General features: G+C 41.7%; 7 protein-coding genes across 6 annotated transcripts; 5 read left to right on the top strand and 2 right to left on the bottom strand.

Moving 5' to 3' along the window:
• LOC124205146 (histone H2A) overlaps positions 1 to 16342 on the top strand; it is an 89797-nt gene that overhangs the window by 37638 nt on the left and 35817 nt on the right.
• LOC124205126 lies at positions 477 to 2330 on the top strand. Its single transcript, XM_046602485.1, has 2 exons — positions 477 to 581; positions 654 to 2330. The coding sequence occupies exons 1-2, from the start codon at positions 573 to 575 to the stop codon at positions 1950 to 1952; spliced, it is 1308 nt and encodes a 435-aa protein (XP_046458441.1). The 5' UTR covers positions 477 to 572; the 3' UTR covers positions 1953 to 2330.
• On the top strand, positions 2667 to 6518 carry LOC124205121 (unconventional myosin-XIX-like). The gene is made up of 11 exons (XM_046602478.1): positions 2667 to 3075; positions 3167 to 3426; positions 3489 to 3794; positions 3861 to 4374; positions 4443 to 4586; positions 4653 to 4750; positions 4820 to 5038; positions 5099 to 5236; positions 5305 to 5501; positions 5564 to 6236; positions 6296 to 6518. The coding sequence occupies exons 1-11, from the start codon at positions 3021 to 3023 to the stop codon at positions 6392 to 6394; spliced, it is 2703 nt and encodes a 900-aa protein (XP_046458434.1). The 5' UTR covers positions 2667 to 3020; the 3' UTR covers positions 6395 to 6518.
• On the bottom strand, positions 6524 to 8497 carry LOC124205129 (sin3 histone deacetylase corepressor complex component SDS3-like). Its single transcript, XM_046602490.1, has 8 exons — positions 8100 to 8497; positions 7964 to 8030; positions 7784 to 7897; positions 7518 to 7719; positions 7147 to 7451; positions 6979 to 7089; positions 6836 to 6917; positions 6524 to 6767 (listed from the first exon to the last, which is right to left on the bottom strand). Exons 1-8 carry the CDS (start codon positions 8281 to 8283, stop codon positions 6672 to 6674), a joined length of 1161 nt encoding a protein of 386 aa, XP_046458446.1. The 5' UTR covers positions 8284 to 8497; the 3' UTR covers positions 6524 to 6671.
• LOC124205131 (ubiquitin carboxyl-terminal hydrolase 30-like) lies at positions 8577 to 10126 on the top strand. Its single transcript, XM_046602493.1, has 4 exons — positions 8577 to 9033; positions 9096 to 9385; positions 9448 to 9645; positions 9713 to 10126. The coding sequence occupies exons 1-4, from the start codon at positions 8718 to 8720 to the stop codon at positions 10055 to 10057; spliced, it is 1149 nt and encodes a 382-aa protein (XP_046458449.1). The 5' UTR covers positions 8577 to 8717; the 3' UTR covers positions 10058 to 10126.
• On the top strand, positions 10958 to 12781 carry LOC124205128 (nuclear speckle splicing regulatory protein 1-like). The gene is made up of 5 exons (XM_046602489.1): positions 10958 to 11139; positions 11316 to 11493; positions 11552 to 11704; positions 11775 to 11982; positions 12073 to 12781. Exons 1-5 carry the CDS (start codon positions 11120 to 11122, stop codon positions 12711 to 12713), a joined length of 1200 nt encoding a protein of 399 aa, XP_046458445.1. The 5' UTR covers positions 10958 to 11119; the 3' UTR covers positions 12714 to 12781.
• Positions 12729 to 15724, bottom strand: LOC124205135. The gene is made up of 3 exons (XM_046602496.1): positions 15103 to 15724; positions 13981 to 14252; positions 12729 to 13574 (listed from the first exon to the last, which is right to left on the bottom strand). The coding sequence occupies exons 1-3, from the start codon at positions 15129 to 15131 to the stop codon at positions 12886 to 12888; spliced, it is 990 nt and encodes a 329-aa protein (XP_046458452.1). The 5' UTR covers positions 15132 to 15724; the 3' UTR covers positions 12729 to 12885.

Below are 16342 nucleotides of genomic sequence, written 5' to 3'. Positions count from 1 at the left end.
CCTGGAATTTGAAACTATATTATGATACTATTAGGCCTGACATGGATTCAGCACCCAGACGAATTAGTTGCAAGCCAGTCGAACGAAAAAGAACAACCCACATAAGTTTTAATGGTTGCCATGGTTAACCCAGGTACACGTCAAAACATGGTATATCGTTTCATTTTGTTGAAAGAAGAATATCCGACGCACTCGAGCGACAAGCGACCCGTTAACAAACAGAGACGAAAGCGCACGGCTAAATAACGATCGCCGTGCTGAGTTATACGTACTAGCTACTCCACGACTTCCGGTTGCTGTTCTTCCGGACGCTCAGATTAATACGCGCGTGTTTTCTTTCTACGACTTGCGTATATACACCTCTTCATACACCTACACGTAATATTGATACCTGGTGCAATCGTATGTCACGTAGAGCACGTACACCAGCCAACTTGTATGGCTGTTTCACCTGAACTGAATGGATATATTGAAATAGAACGATTGGATTGATTGCCATACGTATAAATCACTGACTGGAATAAGGATCTCCTATTAAGGTTTCCCATCCAAAACATTTTGCGATTGTCAACATGCTGCAGGTATAAATTTTAAAAGATGATTAGTATATAATCAATTGTCTTCTATATTCAAGGCTTTCAATCATTTTTAAGGCTCGCGGGATTTTCAAAATCTTTATTGTTACCGTGATTTTCTCAACGAAGATTGATGCCAAATCAGTGGGCATCACGTCAGCTTATTCCCAAGTTCAATCCTGTCAGCCGTCATCAGACAATGCGATAAAGGATTTCAACATCCATCAGGACCAAAGTACTACTTTGAATGAAACATCTGACGTACAGCATGGTATTTGTTATTACAACACAACCGAAAATAGCATTTGCTTGCCGCATTATGAAGAATGGAGAAACATTCACGCGGCTTGGCATCATCCGGAATCGGGTGGAAATGTCCAGCAACAACTCGGCCGGTCCATTATTGGTTATTTGGACAATCATTCTCACTCTCGAGAACGATGCGACAAGTCACCGGAGACTTGCGATTGGTGTCGTGTCGGAGGCCACGTCGAGCATTACCTGAACCGATTAATGAAAAAGGTAGAATCCATTTGTTCACTTTTCGCCATCAATGAGCTGATTCACACTGGCAGTTCGGCTGAAAAGACCAACATTTTTCGAGCTAGCGAATTCGACCATCTGGCCATTTTGGCGAATTTCAGGCAATCCCGATCGGATCCTAATGAAATCACCTACACCGGTAACGATCCAGCTCACGTGAATGTAACGGGAGAGTGGCCGATTAACGTCAGTAAATTACTGGGCATTTTCCAAAAGTCCATCGCCGAGGCAGTTGAATTGATTCACAGCGATTATTTATCGGCACCAACGGTCATCCTCGGTAAAACGGGAGTCACCATGTATTTCTTCTATCACCGGAAACCTCCTGCGGATGCGATGAAAATCAGCATCGATATCGCCATCGGAGTTCAAGTGGTTGGCAATAATGCAAATAGTGACGTCGTCTTAGTTCCCCAACGACCCGGATCGGTTGGTAGTCAGCAGTGGCGTTTATCCTATCCAACTTTGGAGCGTGACATGTTGTTGAAGGCGGATGCTTCCGTTTCAAGGGTCTATCAATTGCTGAAATTTCTAGCCGCACTCCACCATTCCAGGGATAATCTGAAACGAGAAATTCCAAGGAAATCCAGCTTGACCACCTATGTTCTCAAGACTTGTTTATTCCGTTACATGCACTTGTGTCATCGACCTGATGAAAATACTTGGCTGGGCCAAGACGCCCTCCGTCACGCTTTCGGCGTTTTGGGTCAATTCCCGTTTAACTCCACGGAGATGACGTCGTTTTTTAATCGAGACATTGTCGAGTTCAATATTACTGCCGAAAGTAAGAAGGCCGCCACTGAAATCATTTCCAAGTTAGACAAAATGATTTGATTGTTCATTTTTGTCTTTTTTTTTTTACATCATATAACTGTGTGGTTGAATTTAAATTTATAATTTGGAGCTTCGCTTGTGTTATTATATTTAGGCTAAAGCAATGAAAAATAAACATGAAGCAATTCATTTACAAACATACGTGACGTACATACGTAACTGATCGTCAACAAATCAGTTCAAACTTCAATGTTTCAATCGTTCGATGTTATCAAACGGGGAACTTTTAATTTAGTCACTAAGTGTCACTAATGACGTGCGTCTATCAATGTTTAAACAAATCTGACGCAGAAAGAAATTTTACTAAACTTTTTTTCTATGATGTCGGATTGACCCAATTATTGAGTCTTAATTAAAATAACCTACTTACTACCAGGAAAATATTTTGTTATAAAAGAAGAAAATGTTACAGGGTTTTATGGAAATTATCTATGATTTTTTAAGAATTTTGCGATCAGGTAAAAACTAAAAATGAGCAGACATCATCGGTATGCGACGAACACATGATTCTAAAATTAAACGAATTTGTTAATGAAAAATTTCTCATGACACATTGTTATTGCAATCTGGTAGCCAACTATTATACAGAGGCTAGTTTTGCCCAGAAATTTTCAAACAGAGGTGCAGAAGCACGTGAAATGTCAGTTGACGTTGAGGTGGTTGCTGAACCCATCGTCTTTGTTGGAAAACTGCATTGAAAATTCGTAGATGATTGCGTTAAAAAATCAAGTACAGCTGTTGAAAATCTATTTACACTGTCTTCATTTGGCAGGTAAAGGTATTTTAAGAAATAACAGGATTATATGCTTACGTGTTGCGTGACACGATTCCCGAATTAGCCCTCGGTACGCTTTCCGTATGTAGATGCTGTTTACTAAAATAACCACCTTGGGGTCCAGTCCACCTTGGGACTTGAGATAATTCAAAACATATGACCGTTTGGACTTGTGCTATATTCTAAGTTGGCCCTACCCTTTTTGATCCCTTTTTGACTATTATTTATTTACTTCCTTTTCTCGATTGGTGTACAATTAAACGTGTAAATTGGTGCTCCATCTCGTGCCTAAAATGCACGAAAACATCGAGGATTTGACACATCTGAAAAAACTTGATTCGAGCACTGGTATATGACACTTTCGTCCAACGCGTGATTATTCACGTTTCGCTACAATTGGGCAAGTTGTGCTAAACTAGTTATTGTGTTTGTTTTTTAGTCCTGCAATGCCTCCAATCACGGTACAAGCAGAAACAGTTTTACACATGGGCAGGACCCACTTTAGTGGCACTGAACCCCTTAAAGGATGTGCCAGATCTTTATTCAAAAAGAATGATGCACTTGTTTGCTCATGAATCTTTTACATACAAAACACCACACATCTTTGCACTTGGTCAGAGAACCCTACGGCACTTACAATGGGGTTTAGGCAAAACACACCAGGCTATCGTTGTCAATGGTGAAAGTGGTGCCGGAAAGGTATTAAAGTCCATCTTGAATATATTCTAGTATGATTAAAACTCATTTATTTCTATTTACAGACGTGTAATGCCCTGTATCTCCTTTCCTTTTTGGCCGCAATGGAGACCAACAACAATGAAGTACCAAATTCAAGTAATATCGAGGTACTGCTGTGCCAATCTAACCCACTGTTGGAAGCTTTGGGGAATGCTCAAACGTTGAAAAACGAAAACAGTAGCCGTTTTGGCAAATTAATCCGGTTAGTTTATCTCGGCGAAGGAGCTAGTACGCAGCTAGTCAGTGCTCACATCGAAACCTACCTGTTGGAATCAACCCGAGTTGCTCGGCAGGCAGCAGGAGAGAGAAATTTTCACATCTTTTATCAGGTAATTTTGCAAAGAAAAACCACCCAGTATTAATAGTGTTGCTTATACTTTCATTATTGCTTTCAGATGCTTGCTGGATTATCAGACAGCTTAAAAACCGAACTAGAATTGAAAGATGTTCCAATATGGGAGATTGCATCCGAAAGAGATTGCAATGCAGTCGATGAAGCTCAATTTCACGCAACAGTAGCAGCTTTAGAGAAGCTAAGTCTCGAAGATACCGCCAATCAATTGTGGAAACTATTGGCTGCTTTACTACACTTGGGTAACATCAAATTCACAGTTACCCAGGAGACTTGGACTACCAATCAGCGACATCATATGGAATCTGCCGCTCGTCTTTTGGGTCTGAACAGCAACGAACTATTTCAAGTGTTTACTGTGCGAAACTTTCAAGCGGGTACCAAGTCACCTGCAGTTGTGCGGCCTTGTAGCTCTCAAAATGAATGTGCTGCTCGTCGCGATACACTAATCAAGCTTCTGTATCGCATGATGTTCGACACTGTCTTGGGAAGCGTCAATGAAAAACTTCAACATTCAAACTTCAATGATCAAGGGCTTTTTACACCCAAATATCTATGTAATAACAATAATATTTTGGCTCACACGTGCAAAACTCATTCAAATAACCCTTGCTGTGTTCAACAGGTATCTTGGACTTGTATGGGTTCGAGTCATTCCAATATGGCAACAGTTTGGAGCAGCTTTGTATTAATTATGCAAATGAAAGGTTGCAGTACTATTTCACTATTAATTACCTTAAAGAACAACAAGTTCATTTAGCTAATGAAGGTAAATATCAATTCAAGAATGTATTCTCTTTTCACCCAATAATCTTTTTCTTCCATTGAACTACAGGTCTGAATTCAATTGATTTGGATGAAAATGTTTTGGACAAACATAATCTAATCAGTTTTCTCGATGGTCCAGTTTCGGTTTTCGGAGTTTTGAACGAGGTATGTACCTGTAATTTAGTTAATCAGGGAACATTCTTGTTTAAATGTTTAATTCTATTTTAATTGCAGGAGTGTTATCTTAATCGTGGTTGCGATGATAGTCAAGTGTGCATCAGGATCCAGTCTAGTTTGAACGAAAGAACTAAAGGGGTCAGAAGCATGCCGCCAAGTCCTAGGATGCCTCGTGTGTCGAGGACTAAAGCACCACCCGTCGAGTTTGCTATTAGTCATTATGCCGGCCTCGTATCTTATTCTACCGTCGCCATGTTGGACAAAAATCGTGATCAGGTAAAAATACATTTGCCACAATTTGGTTTTTGAGGTTTTCATCTATTGCTTGCTTCCCAGGTTCCAGGAGAAATGATGTCCTTGCTCTCAAAAAGCAAGAGTCCTTTCATCAAGTTACTGTTGGGAAAAGATGCTCTAATTTTCAACGCTACACACACAATGAATGGCCGAAGGCATACGGTTCTAGCCAAATTCAAGGTAAAAATTCGGTGACATAAATTGGGTAAAAAGTTGAATCTAATCACAGCCACAATTTTCTTCTGCAGAATTCACTGGACAATTTGATGAGAATTCTGAATGCCTGCGATGTCCATTATGTCCGTTGTATACGTCCGTCCGTGAGCGAGATACATTATACGTCATCACCAAGTCAGCGGTGGGATCAAGACTACGTTGACGCCCAGTTAAATGCCTGTGGTGTTATCGATACAATCAAGGTGTCGTCCTTTGGCTATCCAATCAGGTTGGTTTAAATACGTTTCTAATGGTTACCAAAAGATTATCCAGTTTTCGATATACTCACAGGATGAGCCACGAAGAGTTTGCCACTCGTTACCAATACCTGTCGAGCAGTCGTAGAAAACGCAATCTCGACGCCAAAGAGATCTGCCGCCGAATTTCTGAAAATTATCCACAGATGGCAAGCGAAGTCCGCGTTGGCAACTCTCAAATGTACGCCACCGAGAAGGGGATCGAGATGGCCGAAAGGTGGAAGCTTCAGGTTCGTAATCAAGCGGCCAGCATCGTCCAGCGTTGGTGGCGTGAACATCTTCGCAGGCAAAAAGCGGCCGTGACAATCCAGAATTGGTGGCGAACGATCGTTGTAGTACGTGCAGCTAATAAAGTGAAGCGCTGGTGGAAGAGGAAGCGTTCCGCTGCGCAGCTTCTATTGAAAGTCGGACAGATAAGTAATTCCGTTCGCGTCGTTCAACGAACCGTCCGTCGATGGCTCGCCCGTGTCAGAGCGCGCAGAGCAATCAAGCAGCTACGTGCTCAGATTTCTTGTCCTCCTCCTGTCGCTCAAATTGATGAAAATTGGTGTGATTCAAATACTACGTTGAAAGTAGTCAGCCTTAATTGGGCAGAGAACAACAATTGTGCCAAACCGACCCAGTCGCCGAGTCTAATCTCTTTACAACTTTCACGCCTTAACTATTTTTACAGCGTCGGAGTCATCTCGATACGACGGCCTCCATCGGTATTTTATTCTTTTCTCTAAGAATCGATCGATTTTCTAATGTTTCACTTAAATGACAGGTCCGAGCCCGTTTTATAACCCGAAAAACGTGCCTTCCATTCTCCTTCATTCCGCCTAAAACACAACTGCCTACAGGACTAACAGACGCCTACTTATAAAAATAAATGCATGTACTATAGAATTATAATTCCGTTTAACACACACATCAAAGGGACCACAAAACTCCCTAGTCTTAATAAATGGTGTAGGACGAGTGAGTGATAATAAATTATGAAAATACGAGTGTCTGATATTGCTTTCCTCGGTCTAAATAGATACCGTAGGCGCGGAACAAAACGCTGTCCTTTGTAATCGGGAATTAAAGTCACAATTAACAATTTCGTACACACACATACACGCAAAATAAATGAGTAGATGATGCCGTTGTTAATTAGTTTACGGAGCTTTGCGGCCGAGGGTATATTTTCCTCGGCAAAGCTGCCAGATGGAAATTTTCACTTTGCCTCCATCTGCTGGACGACGCACCCAAACCTACAACAGGGAAAATTTAAAATTGAGTCTCCATTTAATCGAAATACTAATTTAAAAACTGGCATTACCGCTTCGGTTCCGATTGCGGAAATTACACCTGCAAAACGGGCCTTTTTGCCTTCAACTTGAACCGTTTGCCCTCGATGGTACCTGTTAAAACATAGGCGGATTAACAAGAGGGTGAGAATAACAGTACAAAGGGAAAACTTACCATCTTTTCTCGTAAAAAAGCTTTCCATCTTCAACTCGAGCCTCGAATGTTGCTTGATTCTCTCCGCTGTTCCAACCAGAGTAGCCGTAAGATTGGCCGTGCACTGGGGATCTATTAGACATGAATTTTTACTCACTGTTTTCTTTCTGAACTATTCAATCAAATTACCTTGATGGTGACTGGTCAGATTGTCTAGCTGGGGAACTGTAATTGCTCCGTCTATTTGAAATGCCATTGTTAGTTCCTCGAACTGTCGAGGGTCCATTTCCACCTGCCGAGGTCTTGGTTGGTGCGGCTCCAGATGCACCACGTTCAATAGCTCTTAAATCATCCACAACATCATTCTCATCAAGAAGATAAGCCAATTGAGCAGGAGCTAACTTCCTTCTTTTGTCAGAAGTGCCTGAGGAGGAGTTGACGTTGACAGGATCGTTAGGACGACGACGTAGTTTTCTTGTTGTTGGCGCTTTGATCTGTTGGAACGAAAAGTGAAAGGATAAAGAATGGAAAAGAAAAGAAATGTCAGCCAAATTACTCACTTCCATGGAGTCTCCTGTGAGCTCAATGGTAATTCGTTCCGTTTCTACGTGACGCTTCTTCTCTTCCAGCTCGGAAATAAGATTTTCTTGAAGCTCGATTTTTTTATCTTCCAGTTCTCGGGAAGCCGACTGTTTTTCGCTGATATATTCCTCTTCTGCTCTTACCATTTCATAGTCCTTCCACACTTCATTTAGCAGCAGTCTAAATTACAGATTTGAATAATGCATTATGAGTCACACATGAAATGCTTCAAGCAATCAATTACCTGTCTTTGTAGACTGTTTCCAGCTTCTTTAATTTTCTCAGATAATCAGGATGAAGGCCTTGTTCAAGTTGTTCTAACTGTTGTTTCAAATAGGCCAACTTGTCACGGTAAATCCTACAAACAGGATGAGTTATTTTAAAACCAATCTCTCTCTTTGGACAAGAGATATTTCAAACTTACTGTTCTCTCATTTCCGTGTACTCATCTTCCTTTTTCTGTTGGTCTGTTTCACTGGCATCTTCAGTATCTAAACTCACAAAAGTGGTTTAGAACAATGCAAGCAAAGCATATACTTGGAAATGTGTTTTACACTCACCTTCATCACTAGGCTGTAGTTGCGCTCTCTCACCTTGCCTGATGAGAGCTAGATCTTCTTCAATACCTCTAACATTAGAGAACTGTGCAGCACTGATTTCTTCGACAAGGCTTGGAGCTGTGCGACTGTAGGGGAAACTGGACGATCCCCGTGATGGAGACCCCACGTATGCCATTTCTCCCATAACAGTCTTTCTCACACTTAAAACTGAACAAAACGTGTCCTATATTGATTTTTCCCAACCAGCAGACCAGCTGTAAATCTCCTATGAAATGAACATACAATCACTAACACTAACTTGTCACAATTTCCCCAAAATACCTTTTTCTTTTACAACAAAAACGAACGAATTTCCCCCCAGTCCAACCGACACTATGCTTTCTAAACAGCTGCTTCTGCTAGTAGCGAACGAATCGATTTGAGAAAATATCGATTGCAAAACTAATCGATATTTCGTTTTCATAACAAATGCTCTAAAATTCTGAATCGTAGGATTAAATTGTTTTCTAACTTCTAAGTTTGTTTCCCATTTTGAGTGTTTGTATAATTAAGAGCTGTAAATGGTATGGTGTAGTTTGGTGTACATACAATGATCTAAAAAAATGTTTCACTCCTGAAATGTTAAAGTCATTTGTAAGACAATACTGGTTAACTGGGGCTGCTACAATTGCAGTTGTTGCATCAGCGGCATATTATGTGGCTATTGGTGAGCCAGACAACTTTCAAAATGTGAAGAAGCCGAAGAACAAGTCACGAAACAAATTAGCTGGCCTAGTGAATGAGGGAAATACTTGCTTCATCAACACCACATTACAGGCATTAGCGTCCTGCCCCATCTTCATTTGGTGGATTGATTCAATTTTGGCAAAACCATCATCAGATGCTACAGGAAACTGCCTGGAAACTACTTCTAGCCTAAATTTGACAATGGCTGGTGAGTTTTGTTCTCTCCCCAATCTTCACACACCTGTTAATAATCATCTTTTGAATTAATAGTCATAAACAATCAGCATCCAACAATTACTGCTGATTTATTCAACACAAGGCAATTAATTCAGTCATTAGAGAAGCATGGCTGGAACCTCAAGTCAGAAGAACAGGATGCACATGAATTTTTTAATATGTTGTTTACCACCATTGATGAAGAGATCAACAAGAAAAGCAAAATTGTCAAAGGCATATCAATTGATGAGCAGGATACTACTACTGTATGCCATTCAATTTCATCTTCACCATTTAGAGGCAACTTGGCTAGTCAACTCTGTTGCTTAACATGTGGGCACAAAGTAATTTAAAAATGGTGAAATTTTAATTCCCAATAACTAATTTTCCATGTCTTTATCTATAGTCTGTCCGCTACGATGCGTTTGAATGTTTATCGATTCCTTTGCCAAAGCTGGACATGCGAAACGCCTTCACGATGCTAAACGTCCAAGGATTATTAAAGCAATTTCTGGCCGCAGAAACTGTAGGTGAGGTGCAGTGTGATAATTGCTCAGTAACGAACGGAAAGAGTGTTTTTATGAAGCAGCTCAGCCTCGGCAAGGTATCGTCATAAACTTATTGATGTATAATTTAAATATTCTAATGGCTACTGTTTTTACATATTTTAGCTACCCCAATGTCTTTGTCTTCACATTCAGCGTTGCGACTGGACCAATGCAGGCCAACTGACGAAACGTCAGGATTTAGTCAAATTTAGCGAAGAATTAAATGTTGGTAATGTTGTCTACACTAATCGACTCTCTGGAAATTTAAAACCCGTCACTTATCGATTGCGGGCTGTCGTTGAGCATTTGGGAATGGCAGATTCGGGCCATTTTGTCACGTTCCGGCGGAATGCCGTGGACGGCCGCGCAAAATGGTTCTACACTTCCGACACATACATTCGGACAGCTACCCTAGAAGAAGTTCTTAAATCAAGTCCCTACATGCTTTTTTACGAAAGATGTACATAAGAATCATGATAAAATACATTATCCTATTGATGTATAGAAGGTGAAGTAATAAGAAAAGAGCAAAACTAATTTAGAGAAAATCATTTTTATTTGAAATCTTGACGAATTTAAATTCACGACGACAATTATCTCAGGATGAAAATTTTTCCAGTCTTAGAACATTCACAAGGTGTCCACAGTCGCGGATTTTTTCGCCCCGTCGTGTTTGGATTGTTTGGATTTCGACTGTTTGCCTTTTTTGCGATATTTGCGCTTTTTCGGATATTGGCACAGAGAAGAATAAGCATTGTTAATCATCTTGAATTGCTCTTCGTGCCTTTCCCGTTCATCATCGGTAGCGTTCACGTGACGATCCGGATGGTGTTCCAACGCCTTTTTCATGTAACTTTGTCTGATTTCTCTTAATGTAGCATTTCTGTTCAGTTCCAATGTTTTGATGTCGGCATAGTCCTCGTCGGTCATTTTTTGATTACTGCCTTTATTGCGTCCTCCGTTAGACTTCTTGTATTTTCCAATGCGAAAGAACTTGGCAAATTTCCTCTTTATACTCGCGAAGAAGGTTCTGAAAAATCCCATTTTCGTTTGAGTTATCTCCAGTGAATTACTAACACGTATACTAGTTCGGAACATGCTTATATAGATTTGGCTAGTAAATTGTTCGATCAGCAAACAGATCTTGGCTCGTTTTCCACTCGTTTTCGAAAACTATTTCACTTTGAATTTATTAGACTACAAGAATTAATCAACACTGAAATTATTTCACACTTTATTCAATTATACATTTTAAAAAACTAAAAGCTGGTAAAAGAGAAAACAAAAGAAATGTTGCGAAAATCGCGGTTCGTGTAGATTTTATTTGAATGGAACGGCAACAGGTTTACCTACCATAGCAGACTACATTACTTGAAGCTTCAAAGCTTAAACAAAAAGTAAAAAACTCGCCATCAGTTTTTGTGTTTTATAATTACTCGAAACAAATTCATTTGAACTTTTGTCTTAACCGATAAAGACAACGAGTTTAAATATATACATCGTATAGCAGTTGAAGTACATAATTCAGTCATGGATCCTAAAAACAAAAAGTAAATATTTGAGTTTAAGTTTAGATGTTATGATTGGCTTGACTGTAGTCTATATAATAGTTTGAATGGTGGTCAAAAATGAAGTGTTTTTTGAATTCCATAATTGCTTTGTCTTTTTGTCTATGTCAAATAATGTTAATTAAAATCAAAATTTACTAATTACAAATATTTTCTAGATATGGTTTGATTATCCCTTCCAAAAACAAAGGAGCCAAAGACTTTCTTTCAAATGTGAGCGAAATGAGGAAACCCAACAAAGTGTTTGGGGGAGATGGTAGCTCAAGTGATGATAATCTGGAAGAAGATGAGGAGGATGGAGCTAAAGCGTTGGACTGGAGGAGTCGGGCAGTTGCTGTAAGTTTCCAAACAATTCCATTGATAAAAACTGGCCTCATGATATTTGTTTTAATAGAAAGCTGCAGAGAAGAGCATGCAGCAAAACCAAGCAAGACAAGTTGCACTGAAAGCACTAGCAGAAGACCCAACAGTGTTCCAGTACGATGAGGTCTATGACGAAATGCAGCAGAAAAAGGAGGAGAAGAAGCCGCCCAAAGAGGAGAGAAAAGTGAGTGTAAAAATCAATGAAAAAATCAGTACGATTGTTCTAAAAAACCAATTGTTTTCTCACCCATCAGCCCAAGTATATTGGCAACCTCCTAAAAACAGCCGAGTTACGTAAAGTAGAACTGGAAAGAAGAGTGGAGAGGAAGGTGCAAAAGGAGAGAGAAACCGAGGGTGACATGTTCAACGACAAGGAATCATTCGTTACGCCAGCCTACCGAGCCAAATTAGCCGAGCTAAAGAAATTGGAAGAGGAAGAGAGATTACGAGAGCTCAGAGAGGGTAAGACTGCGTTACGGGTGTTAATGTTTTGATGAATTATCTTACTAAACTGGCTTATAAATGTTGTTTTACCTCTAATGCGAAATACAGCTAGTTTGGACGTGACAAAACAGCAGGATCTCAGCGGCTTTTATCGCCATTTGTACAAGCAGACGTTCTCAGAAGACCAGCCGAAGAAAGTCGAGGAACCGGAAGAACCAGTCACGTTCAAAAAGGAGGCCGTTGAGTCGGAGGTCAAGAGCCGGCGCCAGTACCGTTCCCGCAGGGAAGAGGAAGAAGAAGAAGAAGTGGATGAGGAAGAAGAAGAAGAAGAAGAGCCTTCACCCCAACAGGGAACGGAACAACCAGAAGTTCCCGGTGACCAAAGCATTTCCAATGCCGAAGGCGGGAAATCCCGATCGAAGGAGGACCGCAGGCCGGCTGCGTCTGCTTCTTTGGTTTCGGCCGCTGCCACTGATCGCGCAGCCACGGCCGATCGTGCAGCCAAGAAAACCGCTGCTTCCGACGACGTGGAAAAACCTAGGGCCAATCGTCCAGACATTAAGGAAGAAAATTCGGAATCGGACGACGATGATGATGAAAAGCGTTCGATCCATTCACCGCCCCCCGAAGAGGTGGCCGCTCCGCCGAAAATCAAAATCGACATCTGGAAGAAACGGACCACTGGCCACCTGCTGGAAGAGGCCATTCAACGATATTTGGCGAGGAAAGAAGCCAGAGAGATGAACTAATGTGTCCCAATACAATTAAAATTTTCTTTTTTTTTATTTCATACAATTAACGGCTATTTACAAATTGACATTTTTCTTTTTAATTCTTATTGTACAACAGTTGGACAAACAATCAACAAGATTTTCCATGAAGTAGTAGCAGTAGTTTTCTTCTGGTTAGTTGCACGTGGAATTAATCCTCCATTGTCAAGTAACGTAGGACCGACGGGGGAAGCCCCATCTGCTGTAATTCTCTTGCCCAGCTTTTGACCGGCGACGAGTGTCGGCGGATGACCGTCCAGGCTGCGTAGCGTAACGGTTGCGGCTGTCTCCAGTAGGGCGATAGAATGGATTTGAGCTGGACGAAAACGGGTCCCAGGACGCGGATAAACCGGCCGTGACGCAACATGGAGCGCAGAACAAGAGCCTTGAAAGCTTCCGGCCGACTGCCCATGGTGCGCCCGAGTAAATCGGCCGTGATTGTAGCCCCGGAAACGCATCGGCACCTGACAATGGCCTGCAAAAAGGAGCCGAACGGACTGTCGCCTCCGGTTCCGTTGCGATGCCAAACGTCCGCCCCCCGATTGAGGAGCAATCGCGTCAAATCGGACGCCCCGTCCAGGGCCGCCACCGAATGCGACAGCAGAGTCTGCTGGCCGTTGTCTTCAGCATCGACGAGAGCCCCGTGGTCCAGCAGGTGAGAAGCCACTTGATGAGCCAGCCGGAAGCATCCTTTTCTCAACAGGATCTTGACGTAAGACAAAGCCGTTTCGCCTCTCTCATCGGTCACGTTGACGTCGACCCCGCCGCCCAGGATATCGTCGATCCTGCCGACCAGAACGATGGCCGCCCGCTGTTCATCTGCATGTCGGTCAGCGGCTTCTGTTTGGGGAATTTAAAAAAGAAAATTGATGAGTTTGATGACTCGTCGAAAAATGTGGACACATTAAAATAAAAAAAGCCAAAGGAGCGAGCGCGAGAGAGAGGTCAGTGACTGGGCAAATCGATACACACACAGAGGACCAGATTGTAGGGCAAAAATCTGTTTGGACAACGGCGCATTTGTTGCTGTCTGTGTGTCAGCGAGATTGTTTTTTGGTGGTGGCCTGGTGGGAGACCCAGTTCATTCAACTCTACTGCTGCTGTGTGGTGGTGCAATTGTAATGACGACGACCCGAGCTGGGCCAATAGACCCAGAAAAGAGTCTCATTTATCCAATTTAGATTTTTGTTTTCACACTCGTCATGGCTGTTTTTCGAGATGACCAATTAAAAACGGATTATTATACCGAGAAGAACCGCGTGTAGAGCCGATAGACTGCTGCTGCTGCTGGAAGAATGGGAGTCGGATTGTGTTTTGCTGGCGCTCCGGTTCCTGGAACATTCAGGCGGGCAGGGCAACAAACAGCAACACGAATGTAATTCTTCCTCGACAGAAATGACGGCAGTCGATTGGGCACCATCACCCGATGCGCCCATCGAAGGTTTACTGATGGCCGAACTGGATTCCAATGCCAACACCAACTGGAGTTTCTCCAAAGTCGCGTATCGCTCACCGTCTCTATTGGGAGACAAGACCAGAAAAATGTTAGGGGCCTAATTTGGACGAAAAACTATTTCAAAGTTGGAAAAAAACCGGAAAGACAATTGTGAGATTCCAACGATTATGCAAATTTAACCACCTAGTTGTAAATAACGGTATAACTAAAACTATTTCTTTTCTTTTGTTTTCAAACAAACAATTTTCATTCATGTGACTTCACTGATTTCCTTGATTTAATAATTTTATAGATCAACTTCCGGTCGTCTGGAGAGCTCGAAAAATAAATAAAAAAGTGGAATTCCGAAAGAGGAAGAAAATCAAAACAGCCGACGGCAGGACGAATTGACAAGGAACAAGAGAGGCCAGGGTGTCATTAGCCTCTCTGAAAATGTTGAGCAGCACCGTGATTTTAGTTGTCTTGTTTGTTGCTGGCAGAGGATGAGGTACAATGCGCCTAACGGAATGCAAAGCTCAGCTGCCGTCTGTGTTATGCAACAGGGCTCCTCCCTCTTTCCCCTCTATAGGTGTGTGTGTGCACACGTACCCAGCGCCGTCGTTGATGACGTCACGGATGGGTCGTTGTGACGCCTAAATTCTACTACCTACTCGATGTGTTGTGTGTGTGTGTGTGTACACACTGTGAAAGCGCACGCGCGTTCATTGACCAGGTCGTTCGATGCCCGAGATTCTTTTTCCCTCCCGACGCTCGTGATTCCTTTTGCAATCAAAACAAAAAACACGCACAACCGAAACAGAAAAGAAGGTAAATATCCAAATTCCTTTTTGTTTGATTCAGTTCCACACACTTTAATTCAATCAATAAGAAATAATGGCAAACTACTGAAATAGCGTTTTAGATTATATCTACCTGTGGCCAAAGTCGTTTTTGACGTGCATTATTCTTGACGTTTTCGAATGGCAATTTCACTTCACGACTAAAATTTTTTTTTAAAAATCACTCGGAACACAAATCGATGCAAGTTAAATTTTTTCAAATGCGGAGAAAGAAGAACAAAACGTGTTGAATTTGTAGAACTGGAGAAACACGTTGGAAATGCACAGTCTGACGAGAGAGCAGCAGAAGAAGCAACGGGCGATGTCGGCCGACCGGAGGCGACTGAAAGATCACTGACTCGCTCCTCGTCGCTATATACGGTGCAAACAACACGGCACAACCACGAAGGGCGGAGTGGAAAAAAGAAGTCCAAGAAGAAGAAGAAACAACAGTAATTTTTGTCTTTTCAATTCCTTTTTTTTCTTCCAAGAGTTCGTCAGCAGCGAAAGTGGCCGATAGGACATCGACCGAAAACTGGTCGGGATATATCTCTTTCTGGTGAGCTGGTGGTGGTGGGGGGGAAATGAAAACTGTTATAGCTAAAAGCTGGCACAAGTGCGTAGAACTGTACCGTTGATTATGTTACCGTCGATCTGCCGCGGCTATCCCGTTTTCTTTTCTATTATCAAGATAGGGTATGTATACTATGTAATATCCACGATCGTTATTACTTATTCATTTCATTGACCGATCGTCGATGACCGACCAAGCCAAGTCAGCCACCCCGAGATAACTATTTTTTTCCTATAGATATAACACGAAAGAAAAAGACGATTGAGTACTGCTACTATCACACTCGATCGAAAAATTCATTGTCTCGTGAATGGAAGCGCATTGAACTCGAATCAATCCGGATTTTGGCTTTATCGCCGATTTTACCTGGTTCATTGATTCTATCCAAAGATACACGTCAATTTTTTTTTAAATTTTAACTGTTTTTTTTTTTTTTTAATTTGAATTTTTCCGCGCAATTTCGAAAAAGTCGAACCCCACGAATTTTGTCTTCTTCCCTTTTGTAACTTTCGTCTTTTGAACTCTTGAACGCGCAGTGCGGCCGGGGACGTGACCGGGCGCCCGTTCATTCACACGACACACACACGCACGAAATATCCAAGTCAAGAATTTTATTTTTATTTATTTTTCAAAAGAAAAAAAGGAAATTATGCGAATGAAAATAGAAATGACAAGATTTTTCTCTCATCATTATCAACGATAATAACATTCATGCGCAGCTCGCTGTCTCTACCAGCTGTAAGTATACAGCCAGCAGATT

The sequence above is a fragment of the Daphnia pulex genome, chromosome 10, assembly GCF_021134715.1.
Source record: "Daphnia pulex isolate KAP4 chromosome 10, ASM2113471v1".
In the NCBI taxonomy this organism is placed as follows: domain Eukaryota; kingdom Metazoa; phylum Arthropoda; class Branchiopoda; order Diplostraca; family Daphniidae; genus Daphnia; species Daphnia pulex.
The sequence above is the reverse complement of the archived record's forward strand: the minus strand, read 5'-3'. Positions and strand labels throughout refer to the sequence as shown.

What these genes read in the sequence shown, in the direction of transcription:
- LOC124205121 (XM_046602478.1), top strand. Translation starts at nt 3,021, where the DNA reads ATGCACGAAAACATCGAGGATTTGACACATCTGAAAAAACTTGATTCG. An exon ending in AAAACTTGATTCGAGCACTG is followed by an intron (nt 3,076 to 3,166) that starts GTATATGACACT and finishes TTTGTTTTTTAG; the next exon opens with TCCTGCAATGCCTCCAATCA. An exon ending in AGTTCATTTAGCTAATGAAG is followed by an intron (nt 4,587 to 4,652) that starts GTAAATATCAAT and finishes ATTGAACTACAG; the next exon opens with GTCTGAATTCAATTGATTTG.
- LOC124205129 (XM_046602490.1), bottom strand. Translation starts at nt 8,283, where the DNA reads ATGGGAGAAATGGCATACGTGGGGTCTCCATCACGGGGATCGTCCAGT. An exon ending in ACTACAGCCTAGTGATGAAG is followed by an intron (nt 8,031 to 8,099) that starts GTGAGTGTAAAA and finishes TTGTGAGTTTAG; the next exon opens with ATACTGAAGATGCCAGTGAA. An exon ending in CCGCAATCGGAACCGAAGCG is followed by an intron (nt 6,768 to 6,835) that starts GTAATGCCAGTT and finishes TCCCTGTTGTAG; the next exon opens with GTTTGGGTGCGTCGTCCAGC.
- LOC124205131 (XM_046602493.1), top strand. Translation starts at nt 8,718, where the DNA reads ATGTTAAAGTCATTTGTAAGACAATACTGGTTAACTGGGGCTGCTACA. An exon ending in CCTAAATTTGACAATGGCTG is followed by an intron (nt 9,034 to 9,095) that starts GTGAGTTTTGTT and finishes TTGAATTAATAG; the next exon opens with TCATAAACAATCAGCATCCA. An exon ending in GCTTAACATGTGGGCACAAA is followed by an intron (nt 9,386 to 9,447) that starts GTAATTTAAAAA and finishes CTTTATCTATAG; the next exon opens with TCTGTCCGCTACGATGCGTT.
- LOC124205128 (XM_046602489.1), top strand. Translation starts at nt 11,120, where the DNA reads ATGGATCCTAAAAACAAAAA. An exon ending in ATGGATCCTAAAAACAAAAA is followed by an intron (nt 11,140 to 11,315) that starts GTAAATATTTGA and finishes AATATTTTCTAG; the next exon opens with ATATGGTTTGATTATCCCTT. An exon ending in CGCCCAAAGAGGAGAGAAAA is followed by an intron (nt 11,705 to 11,774) that starts GTGAGTGTAAAA and finishes CTCACCCATCAG; the next exon opens with CCCAAGTATATTGGCAACCT.
- LOC124205135 (XM_046602496.1), bottom strand. Translation starts at nt 15,131, where the DNA reads ATGCACGTCAAAAACGACTTTGGCCACAG. An exon ending in AAAAACGACTTTGGCCACAG is followed by an intron (nt 14,253 to 15,102) that starts GTAGATATAATC and finishes GTCTCCCAATAG; the next exon opens with AGACGGTGAGCGATACGCGA. An exon ending in TCTACACGCGGTTCTTCTCG is followed by an intron (nt 13,575 to 13,980) that starts GTATAATAATCC and finishes TTCCCCAAACAG; the next exon opens with AAGCCGCTGACCGACATGCA.